The 12,343-nt window shown below is 39.7% G+C and overlaps 1 protein-coding gene across 3 annotated transcripts; it reads left to right on the top strand.

Annotated features, from left to right (window-relative positions):
* Positions 1–1,000: 1,000 nt before the first annotated feature.
* On the top strand, positions 1,001–11,797 carry fignl1 (fidgetin-like 1). 3 transcript variants are annotated; one of them, XM_005156684.6, is made up of 2 exons: positions 1,001–1,128; positions 9,711–11,797. In XM_005156684.6, exon 2 carries the CDS (start codon positions 9,728–9,730, stop codon positions 11,711–11,713), a length of 1,986 nt encoding a protein of 661 aa, XP_005156741.1. In that variant the 5' UTR covers positions 1,001–1,128; positions 9,711–9,727; the 3' UTR covers positions 11,714–11,797.
* The last annotated feature ends 546 nt before the right edge of the window (positions 11,798–12,343 follow it).

Raw genomic sequence — 12,343 nt, forward strand, 5'->3', positions numbered from 1 at the left:
GAACTAAAATCAATAAAAAGCAGTCGAGCATAAGCTTTAGGATTGTCTAAGTGCTTAAGAATTAAGTGCGAAATACTATTAACTGCATCTTCAGTACCTCTGCCATACCTGTAGGTGAACTGTAGAGGATCTAAATTACTAGCAACTTCTGATTTTACAATGGACACAAAACATTTCATGATAACAGATGTTAATGCCACCGGTCTAAAATCATTGTACTCAGAGATGTACAATCTACACAACAAATTTGTACTCATCATGTACAATCTACACAACAAATTTGTATGATGCTGTTATTGTTACCCTGACATTAATAAAAATAAAATAAAATACATAAATAAAAAAGGTTTATAGGCGAGGCAGTGGTGCAGTAGGTAGTGCTGTCGCCTCACAGCAAGAAGGTCGCTGGGTTGCTGGTTCGAAGCTCAGCTCAGTTGGCGTTTCTGTGTGGAGTTTGCATGTTCTCCCTACCTTCGCGTGGGTTTCCTCAGGGTGCTCCGGTTTCCCCCACAGTCCAAAGACATGCCGTACAGGTGACTTGGGTAAGCTAAATTGTCCTTTGTGTGTGGATGTTTCCCAGAGATAGGTTGCGCCTGGAAGGGCATCCGCTGCATAAAAACTTGCTGGATAAGTTGGCGGTTCATTCCGCTGTGGCGACCCCGAATTAATAAAGGGACTAAGCTGACAAGAAAATGAAATAAATGAAAAAGGTTTTATCTTGTGTTGAAATCTGCTACTAACCATATTTTCTCTATTGTGTTTTCTTTGAAAAAAAGACATCATATTACACTAATATTCAGTTTTGTAATATATTTTCCCTAAAATATTTCACATTCTAACCATGAATTCTTTTAAATGGAAGTATTACTTCACGAAGCTATTGTCGTATGTTTAAACAGAACGCTAAAAAATCACATTACTGCACGCAGTGATTGTTTTTCGTCAGGCGATGGCGCACGCGATCTTTTTACAGATCAGCCGGAAGTTGTTCGCGCGCGCCGTAGAGGCTGGAGGCGGGAGCTTTAGTCAACTTTATGGTTGTTTTGTTTCGTGTCCATCATTTACACGAGAAATACGTTTAACCCAGAGGTATGTTGCTATTTTCCTCAACCAAAAGTAAATGAAAACGTAAGTCGTTTTTCGTTTGATCGCTTTGTTTATGCTTTCAGCTCATGTTATGAGTTTAAGCTACTGTCTTGTCTTTCTGAAGACATTCCATAAAATGTGTTGATACCCTGGAGATATTATTCGTAATGTCCTTATACACCACATTTGATCTGATTGATGAGACGGGGGACATTCGGGTGTAACGTAACGTTAACGTTTCTGTTTCATAAATTCTTCTTAGTCAACTGTCATTCAGGAGTTTTAGTCATTAAAACAATGAACAGATCAACAAATCAAATATATCTTTGAATTTGATTTCTGTTTACCTTTTAATATGTCAAAAGCTACTTCATTAGTTGCGTCCAGACTCTTGGGAGTGCAAAATATTTTTTGCACTTTCTGAAATCCTGAGCCCTTACAATCCAAGCTATGGTTTTCATTATGGTGTCTTGAAAAGCCAACATACTGTTATCTCACTTAAACTTCTTCTTCTTCTGAGACTAATTTTGAAGTGTATCTCCTCCTAACCCTTTCAAGCTACATACTTCAAATTTTTGTCAAACCTTCAAACTGTTCTGACTCTGGTTACTATAGCTGCGTCCCAAATGGCACACTATGCACTCATGCACTATGTACTTATGCACTTACACACTCACACACTCAACAGGATAGTATCCGCTTGTTAAGTGGTGACGTGTTTGTGAAGTATGTATACTGTTTCCGGGTCCAAGCCGCCATTCATTTGAGTGGAGAAATCATTTGTTTATGATCGCATTTTATTCCTATCACTCATTAAAGTTAATTTTACATAAAGTCATAGTGTACACAACAATCTCTGGGCTTGCTGCATAACAGATACCAAAATTTTAACAATTTATAAAACAATGAATCACTTTCTGGCCATCGGATATTAGGCATGGACATATATATTGCGATCGTGACTTTCGAAAGTATTAAATCGCTTTGTAAACGTTTATTATTACCATTTCATGAATCTCCCCTTTCAGTTGAATAGAGAGCTTGGACCCTGAAGCCGCTCCGCGTGACGTCACAGTTAAGAAGCAGATATGTATGTAGTGTCGTCCCAAATGGCACACTAATGGTTTTTTACTAAGCGGAAATTCAAACCGTTTCCCTAATGACGTTTGACGGTTACCAAATAAGTGAAATAAACGACCGAATTATCAAATATTACCTGCCGTGAGTATAACTGCATTCACCATCGTGAGGCGCTATAATCAGTCTCGTATGAGAATTTTGCTTTCACCATCCAAAATAAATAAAGTTATCCAACATGTGTGTCCGATAGCTCCGCCCCTTCCGCTACGTAAGCAAACCTGCGGTCGTTGAGTGCGTGAAGTGTCCATTGTTACACACTTCATTTTAGCGGCTGAATGAGTGCATCATCCGGGTAATTAAAGTACACTTATTATTTTAGAGTTTTCAGTGTGAACGCACTACTTACACTATTTATACTTCAAAATGGCGTAGAATAGTGCATAAGTGTCGATTTGGGAAGCAGCTTATATCTTTTCTAACTGATCCCACTTCCGGTTTTCCGAAAAACGACCCGGAAAATTCCCAAAAGTCCCATTGACTTAACATTGGGTCAAACTTTGTGAGCTCATAACTCTGCATCAGACTGTCCTACAGACTTCTAACTGGGCTCATTTAACTCAGTCTAGCCAGCTGCCAATAACTGATGACCTTTTAACTTACTAGCCACTCCCTAGCAACCACTTATGGCACCCTAGCAACTGTCCATAGACTTCTTTTGTAAAAGACTACCATTGACTTAACATTGGATCAACTTTTGTGAGCTCATATAACTTTGTATCAGACTGTCCTACAGACTAGTCAGGCCTCATTCAACTCCGTCTAGCCAGCAGCCAATCACTGATGACCTTTAGACCCTGCTGAAAAATCCAGCTTAAACCAGCCTAAGCTGGTTGGCTGGTTTTAGCTGGTCGACCAGCCTGGTTTTAGAGGGGTTTTGGCTACTTCCAGGCTGGTTTCCAGACATTTTGAGCCTGGTCTTAGCTGGTCAGGCTGGGGGATGACCAGCTAAAACCAGCTTGACCAGCCTAGCCAAGCTGGGAGTCCAGCCAAAACCAGCTATATCCAGCTTAAACCAGGCTGGTCAAGCTGGTTTAGGCTGGATTTGGCTGGTCATTTTCCAGCCTGAACAGCTAAGATGGCTGGAAACCAGCCTGGAAATGGTCAAAACCCCTCTAAAACCAGGCTGGTCGACCAGCTAAAACCAGCCAACCAGCCTAGGCTGGTTTAAGCTGGATTTTTCAGCAGGGGACTTACTAGCCACTCCTCAGCAACCATTTACAACACCCTAGCAACTGTTTTATAAACTATGACTAGCTGTTCTAACACATGCTAGTAGTTTTAACATGCTACTGACATGCTAATCTTGCTAGAAACATGCTAATGACATGCTTGTCATGCTAGCACACATTAATTCATGCTATAAACATGCTAACAAAATGCTAATTCATGCTAGTAACATGCTACTTTATGCTAGAATCATGCTAACAACATGCTAATTCATGCTAGTAACATGCTACTCTATGCTTGAATCATGCTAACAACATGCTATATCATGCTAGAATCATGCTAACAACAAGCTAATTTATGCTAGAATCATACTAGCAACATGCTAATTCATGCTAGAATCATGCTAACAACATGTTAATTCATGCTAGAATCATGTTAATTTAATATGCTAGATTCGTGCTAACAACATGCTAATTCATGCTAGAATCATGCTAGTAACATGTTAATTCATGCTAGAATCATGCTAATTCATGCTAGTATCATGCTAGCAACATGCTAATTCATGCTAGAATCATGCTAGCAACATGCTAATTCATGCTAGAGTCATGCTAATAACTTGCTAATTAATTTTAAAATCATGCTAACAACATGCTAATTCATGCTAGAATCATGCTAATTTATGCTAGAATCATGCTAACAACATGCTAATTCATGCTAGAATCATTTTAGTACCATGCTAATTCATGTTAGAATCATGCTAGCAACATGCCAATTCATGTAAAAATCATGCTAGTAACATGTTAATTCATGCTAATTCATGCTAACAACATGCTAATTCATGCTAGAATCATACTAATAACATGCTAATTCATGCTAGTAACATGCTAATTCAAGCTAGAATCATACTAGTAACATGCTTTTTACACTTTAAAACCACTTCAAACTTTCATACTCGGCTTTTCAAGCCACCATAAAGTTTGTTCTCAAACTTTAATATCTAGTTACAGTTGAAACCAGAAGTTTACATACACTGTATAAAAAGGCACATAACCATTTAAAAGAAGTCAGATGTTAATGTGACTAAACTTTTTTGTTTTTGGTAAGTTAGGATTATCAAATTTGTTTTTGTTATGCATACTTAATTGCAGAATAATGAGAGAGATATTTTTGAGAAATTGTTATAACTTTTTTAAAGTCAAGTTTACATACAATAAGAGTATTATGCCTCTGAAAAAGCTCAGATGATGGTATCAAGGTTTTGGAAGTTTCTGATTGGCTAATTGACAACATTAAAGTTAATTGGAGGCACAACTGTAAAATAGTATTTAAGGAAAACCTCAAACACACTGCTTCCTTGTGTGACAACATGGGAAAATCAACAAGCCAGAATCAACAAAAAAGCCAGACTACAATTTGCAAAATTACACCGGGAAAAATAATAGTTTTTGAAGACATGTCCTGTGGTCTGATGGAACCTAAGGCCCTATCCCAATTTTTCTTTTGTACCCCTACCCCTTCCCCTTTCCTTTGGCCCTTACAACCGAGGGTTAAGGGGAAGGGCTGCAAAATTTACCCCTAAGAAGTGGGACAGCACTACACCACCTGCACACGTCATCATATGTCCTCGCGATCTGATGCTTCATATGAGATCAGATAATCGCGACTGCTGTAGTTATTCCAGTTGTGTTTTTTATTGGTATTTATCTTAAGGAAATCACTAAAGGCGTATAGTATGTTATCATAACGATCTAATGTGGCAATAAGATCGTAACTGTACTGTGTATGTACACAGTGGCCATATTCATCAATGTAAACACACCAAAAACAACATTAACATCATAGCAGACACTGTAAAAAGCTCATTCCCAGCCACTAGACATTACTGACAAAGTCTTCGAGTGTCAGAATACTGTGGGACTGCTGTACAGGAGTTATTAATAGGGATTATAGATTGCGAAATTTAGCGTTTTTTTTTTTTTAAGGCATGACGGTAAAACACAAACACGGTTGTGAATATGTTAAAACACATGTTTGTTTGTTGTGAAAATTCGTAATAATATCAAAAAATACAAATTTGTGGATCTCATTACTTCCGGGTTCAGCAATACTGCCTTTGTGGCAGGTGTATTCTGGGAAATTCACTGTGGCATGTGTATTCTGGGACTATTCACCCCTTTCCGTTAGCCCTACGCCTTCCAGCTAAAAAGAATTGGGACACCACTACCCCTTGGCCTGCACCCGCAAAACGAGGGGTAGGAGTAAGGGGAAGGGCTAAGGGGTAGAATTGGGATTGGGCCTAAGATTGAACTGTTTGACCATAAAGACCAGTAGGGCTGGATGATATGGCAAAAATTTATATCGCAATATATTTCTTAATTTCGGTTAAAAGATATAATTCCAATATCGATTTGGATAATTGGAAATTTAAAAAGCCAGGGAAAAACTGCAGAGAATGCACACAATAGATGTCTGTACCTACAAATGTCTGCAAACTGAATTTGCAAAGTCTATAATAACTCCAGGCTCTTATAACTTTTTTAAAAAATAAAAAAGTACAAAAAAAATTAATGTTCACTTTATATTTGTATTTAGCCTTTACAAACAGATGAGTATATTCATAGTTCTGGTTGCTTTTCATCTTGAACATCCTTTAAGGGTTATATTTGTCTTTTTATATTTGTGTATATAATTACCTAATTAAATTAAAAGGTTTAACATAAAATCGTTCTTGTATATTATATATAGTCTATTTATATAGACTAATATTTTATATTATTTTATATAACACACTTATTTAACATTAAGTTACACTAATTTCATTATTTAACAGAATTAATACATCTATTAATCAGATTATTTCTATTTCATCAGTTTGCAGTAACCAGATTCCTAATAAAAATGTTTATGAATTTTGTTTTGTAAGTTTGCTCGAGTGCTATACTAGCATGCAGCGAGTTTATGTGTGTGAGTGTTAATTTGGGTGTATGCAAGAATCAAGTTTATATATGTGGGTGTATGCATGCATCAAGTTTATATGTATATGCGCAAGTTTCATACATGTTTAAACATATTATAGGTTTATATGCGAGTATTTTATATACTATATGCATGTGTTGATAAGCCAAGATGTAAATACTACACAGAGGGTGCAGTTTCATCTTCTCTTGATGAGGCTCATTATCCGATTTACTCTGGTTTAAAAAAAATATGTTCATGTATGCTTGATTGCCTCTAGCATTTTTGAAAATACATAGTAGGCCACTATGTTACTATGTCTGCTCACTACGCACGAAACAATAATCACCAATCAATGAGAGTGATTGTAAATGTAAGAAAGCTGATTAGACAAAAGTGACTACATTTGTGTGCGCGCGTACACGATGCACTTCACCATTGTTGCCAGATTTTGCGGTTTCCCGTCCAATTGGGCAGTTTTGATTTTCGGCGGGTTTTGTATAGTTTTTGGGCTGGAATCAGTCAGCAACATCTGGCAACATTTCACACAGCTTTGCTGATGTTTTTCACTCGGACTCATTCACAGTCTCTCTACCACATAAACACACATTCAGGTATTCACCATGCACAAGTTAAGCAAAACACGAATATCTGACATTTGCCGGAGCAAGATCCAGCACTGCCGCGAGCAGTTTATTTGCCATACTTAGCATACACGACTTATTCACCATTTTTGAAAGGTTTGCAGTTCATGCTGGAGCTTCTCACGCCTTCTTTCAGCTTTCGCTCAGCTTGTACTTTGCCGCAAAAGCTGCATGGTGGGTTTTGCCATAGGTTCCCGACCACTGTTCTATAGGATGGAACAGATTTGAAGTGTCCTCGATGCTAGTCGGCACTCTCCCGCACATTTTGCAGAGCACCGAAACTACAAGTTTATTGGAACTTAAAAAGCCGAACCACTTTCAAACCATTGCATTAGTTCTTCCTCTCTCATCAACTAATTTGTCTGCATTCTTAATTGTGGAAGCTTGTTCATACACATCTGTATTCAGGGCACTCATTTTGTAGCTAAAGTTTCTGCAAGACTGCGACGGAGCGAACTGCTGAGCGCTGGCAGCACGGCAGCACAGCAGCATGTCTGTGATGTACGTCATCACGCAAGTGATTTGTTCACGCTCTTTACGGCTGAGCACTGAAAGTCATTAAGTGACAAATGATACAATGAATAAGATCTTGCATTTGGAGGACAAAGGGGAAAGCTTGCAAGCCTAGGAACACCATCCTAACTGTGAAGTATGGGGGCGGCAGCATCATGTTTTGGGGCTGTTTTGTTGCAAGAGGGACTGATCCTCTTCACAGCATAGATGGCATTATAAAGAAAGAACATTATGTAGAAATACTGAAGCAACATCCCAAGACATCAGCCAGGAAATTAAAACTTGGCCACAAATGGGTCTTCCGAATAGACCATGACCCTAAGCATACTGCTGAATTAGTTGAAATGTGCTTTAAAGACAACAGAGTGAATGTTTTGGAGTGGCCATCACAAAACCCTGATCTCAATACTATAGAAAATTTGTGGGGATAGTTGAAAAAGCTTTTGCGAGCAAGACAGCCTACAAATCTGACTCAATTTCTGTCCGGAGGAATGGGCCAAAAGTCCTTCAAACTATTGTGAGAAGCTTGTGGAAGGATACCAAAAACATTTGACCAAAGTTACACAGTTTAAAAGCAAAGCTAAAAAAATACCTAGGAAATGTGTGTACATTTTTGACTGTCTAGAAATTAATAAAAAATCTAGAAATTATTATTCTGGCATTTAGCAAATGTAAATCAATTAGGAAATCCTAACGGACCTAAAATAGTAAACGTTTAGTATGATTTATCATCAGACATTTAACAAACAAACAAACAAACAAACAAACAAAAAATGGTTATGTTCCTTTTTTAGAGTGAATGTAAATTTTTGGTTTCAACTGTATGTTTATCACTTGAACACTAGGTTGAGTTTTTCTATATAAGCACCACATTTGGAAAGATTTAACAGGCCTCTATTTTTTAATCGTCACTTTACCAAACCTTTTCATTCTGTTATGGTTTAACTTTGTAATTAATCCTCAAATCACATGAATGTCAATGATGAGCCTTACTGCGATGTGATTATTGCAGATGCACACATTAGCCCCTTTCACACAGTGATACCGGTAAATTTCTGGAAAATTTCCGGAACGACTTTACCTGTATATTTACCGGTATGTTCACACAGGCGAGGACGTTACGGAAATTTTCCGGAAAAGAGCATTCACACATCCATTCCAAAATACCGGTAAATTCTGACATCATTCACCACAAATGAGCTTTAAACGGCTGCGCTTGTATTTGTAAACATTTGACTAAATTACAAACTCTGTGGATGATCAATATTGTGAACAACTTTCGCAGGATCACTTTCGCATGTCGAGATGTTCATAATATGTGCGTGTGCAGGCGCTCATAGGCGCACGCAAAGCTTGAAGGTAAACAAACAACGGCTTATCATAAGCATCTCATCGATGATTATTTACACAGTTGGCATTAAGAAGAACATATAAACGTGACCTGACTAACTTCTAGCAGCTAAATGTGTCTGGAAAAATATTCAAAGGCTTTTATCCTCACAAACCGCGCGGACGTAAATGCGTCTGACTGTTGTGATTGGCTAAAGCAGACGTCTCACGTCAGCACGTTCTAGACGTGCACGCGCTTATTACGGGAATCTTCCTTCTGCATTCACACAGCGCAGCATTCCGGCAAATTGCCGGTAATGTTACAACTTCTCTTTCCGGAAAATAGCCAGAACGAATTTACCGGTATTTTCAAAAAGGACCTGTTCACACATACAACCTTTCCGGAAAATTGCCTGTAATTTTCCGGAAAGGTCTGTATGTGTGAAAGGGGCTAATGTGACACTTATGTTGAAACAATATATTGTGCAGTCTTGTAACAGACTGATATTTAGTACATATTATTTTATTTAGTAAAATATGTGACAGATAATTTTGAGTTATGTTGTAAATAGGGCTGAGTTTTAAGTCCGTTCGATGAAAGTTTGACAAATTTTCAGATGAATCTATTAAATTTATCAAAACAACTGTGAAAACCTTATGCCCTTAACAGAAACGCTTTAGAAAACATTATAGCCACAACATTCAAATTGAAATAGATAAAGTTTTTGCTAAATTTTATTTACCCTCAAATGAATGTGAAAAGTCATGAATATTTGCTTTATCATTTACTTCTAGAAGTCTGTCCATGCTATTGTTGTGTGATACTTCTTTACTTTTATACATTATTAATTTATCCTGTGTCCACTTCTTATGCAGGCTGGAGCAGGCCAGGCATGAGCAGAGCACACCTGGACGAGTGGCAGAGGAGGTCCTTTGACATTTCGTCTGGCTCCTGTACACCTGAACAGACGGCCGATGCTTATCGGGCACACATCTTGTCCATTCAGTATGCATGGGCGAATGCTGAGCTCTCTCCGGCCGGAGCTGCCAGCCTGCTCAGGACCTACACCGAGCGCTATGCCGCAGTCCTTGACTCAGACGACCCATACAAAGGACTAAACAACTACGCAGAGACTGCCCTGCACCTGGCCCGCAATCAAAAGAACCATAGCGACAAATGGGAATCGTCCCTAACACTCGAGAATGTGTTCAACTTGTCGTGCGTGCAGAAGATGATACAGGCCAGGTCAGATGGATGCGCTCTCCCTGTAGATCCAGCAGATGTTAACATCTCTGTCGGTGGTGAGGTTAGTGGGGGTGGAGAGAAAGGCAGTTCTCTCTCTGGTCCTCCCTCCGGATTAAAGCAAGAGCCTCTGGCTCACGGGCACTCTGTGCCTTTACCCACAGCGGAAATGGCAAGGGGGGACATTAACCCAATTAGTGGATCTGGGGGACTCGAAGTAGCCCCTCCGCGTTTTTCCCTAGCACAAAATACTCCAAAAGGTCTAACAGGATCTACAATATTTGGCCATAATAATTTCGGTTCCACAGGCAATGCTGTTGTGCCTCAGTCTAATGTAGCTTGCACAAGTAGATCCAATGTGCACAATCAGCCTGTGTTCTTTTCCTCCACAAACCCCTCCAAGAGGAAGAACTTCTACGGCTCAGGAACTGAAAGCAGCAGAAGCTCATTCCCATCACAAGGCGAGCAGGAACTGCGAGGGAGGGGACTGAGAGGAGAGGAAGGTATTAGCACTAATTTTAGATCTGCAAGAGAGCAGTTCATCGTTGACCAGCAAAAAAAGCATTCCCATCAGGGCCAACGAGGTTCTCCAGGCAATGTTTTTACAATCACTAAAAAGTGCCTTGGGGCAAATCGTTCTCGGGGCGCGTCCTCTAAATTTATCTCTCCTATGCCAAGGCAAGAGGAAGATTTGAAGGACAACACACCAAAAGATATGCAACCCGTTGATGAGCGTTTAAAGAACTTTGAGCCAAAGATCATTGAACTTATCATGAGTGAAATCATGGACCATGGCCCTCCGGTAGCTTGGGATGATATTGCTGGCCTGGAGTTTGCCAAAGCTACAATCAAAGAGATTGTAGTGTGGCCTATGTTGAGGCCTGATATCTTCACTGGCCTTAGAGGTCCACCTAAAGGCATCCTTCTATTCGGGCCTCCAGGCACTGGTAAAACCCTCATAGGCAAGTGTATAGCGTGCCAATCAGGAGCTACTTTCTTTAGCATCAGTGCTTCCTCGCTCACTTCAAAATGGGTCGGGGAAGGTGAAAAGATGGTCCGAGCACTTTTTGCCATCGCTCGGTGCCATCAACCTGCAGTTATCTTCATTGATGAGATTGATTCTCTTCTTTCACAACGCACAGATGGAGAGCATGACTCTTCTCGTCGAATTAAAACAGAGTTTCTTGTCCAGCTGGATGGAGCCGCCACCTCAGCAGAAGATCGTATTCTTGTAGTGGGTGCCACCAACCGGCCACAAGAAATTGATGAGGCAGCACGTCGTCGTTTAGCCAAGAGGCTCTACATTCCTCTCCCAGAGGCTGAGGCTCGCAGGCAGATAGTGACTAACCTCATGTCCCATGAAAAAAGCCAGCTGGGAGTCGATGAGATGGAGAAAGTGGTGCAGGGCACAGAGGGGTTTTCAGGGGCCGACATGACGCAGCTATGCCGCGAAGCAGCTCTTGGCCCCATCCGAAGTATCAGTCTTAGTGACATTGCAACCATCATGGCAGAACAGGTTCGGCCTATACTGTACAGTGACTTTCAGGAGGCTCTCAAAACAGTGCGGCCCAGTGTCTCTTCTAAAGATCTGGAGCTGTATGAAGAGTGGAACAAGACTTTTGGTTGTGGCCGTTAAGCACATGTGCTGATTATAGTAATGGAGTTGATGTTAGTATGATTGTGATGTTTATTTCCTTAAATAAATGATTGATTTGTCTTCGCTTTTTGTCATGTTTTTGGCATAAACTTTCTTTTCAGAGAGCTTCTAATCTCATAGTCTGGTCTGAGTAGCAAATGTTTTCATTTGTTGTGATTTGGAAATCAGAATGGCCTCTTCTGAAGTTAGAACATTATCTAAAATTAATTTAAACATGGCATCAAATTAAATGATTGGGGCATCACGGTGGTGCAGTAGGTAGCACGATCGCCTCAAAGCAAGAAGGTTGCTGGTTCGAGCGACAGTTGGGTCAGTTGGCATTTCTGTTTGCATGTTCTCTTTATGTTAGCGTGGGTTTCCTTTGGGTTCCTCCAGCACAAGTCCAAAGACATGTGCTATTGGGTAAGCCAAATTGTCCATAGTGTATGTATGTGAATGAGAGTGTATGGTTGTTTCTCAGTAATGGGTTGCAGCTGGAAGGGCATCCGCTATATAAAACATATGCTAAATAAGTTGGCTGTTTATTCCGCTGTGGCGACCTCTGATTAATAAAGGGACTAAGCCAAAAATGAATGAATAAAGGAATGAATGAATATAAATTGTATTCAG

This window comes from Danio rerio, chromosome 13 (assembly GCF_049306965.1).
Source record: "Danio rerio strain Tuebingen ecotype United States chromosome 13, GRCz12tu, whole genome shotgun sequence".
Classification (NCBI taxonomy): domain Eukaryota; kingdom Metazoa; phylum Chordata; class Actinopteri; order Cypriniformes; family Danionidae; genus Danio; species Danio rerio.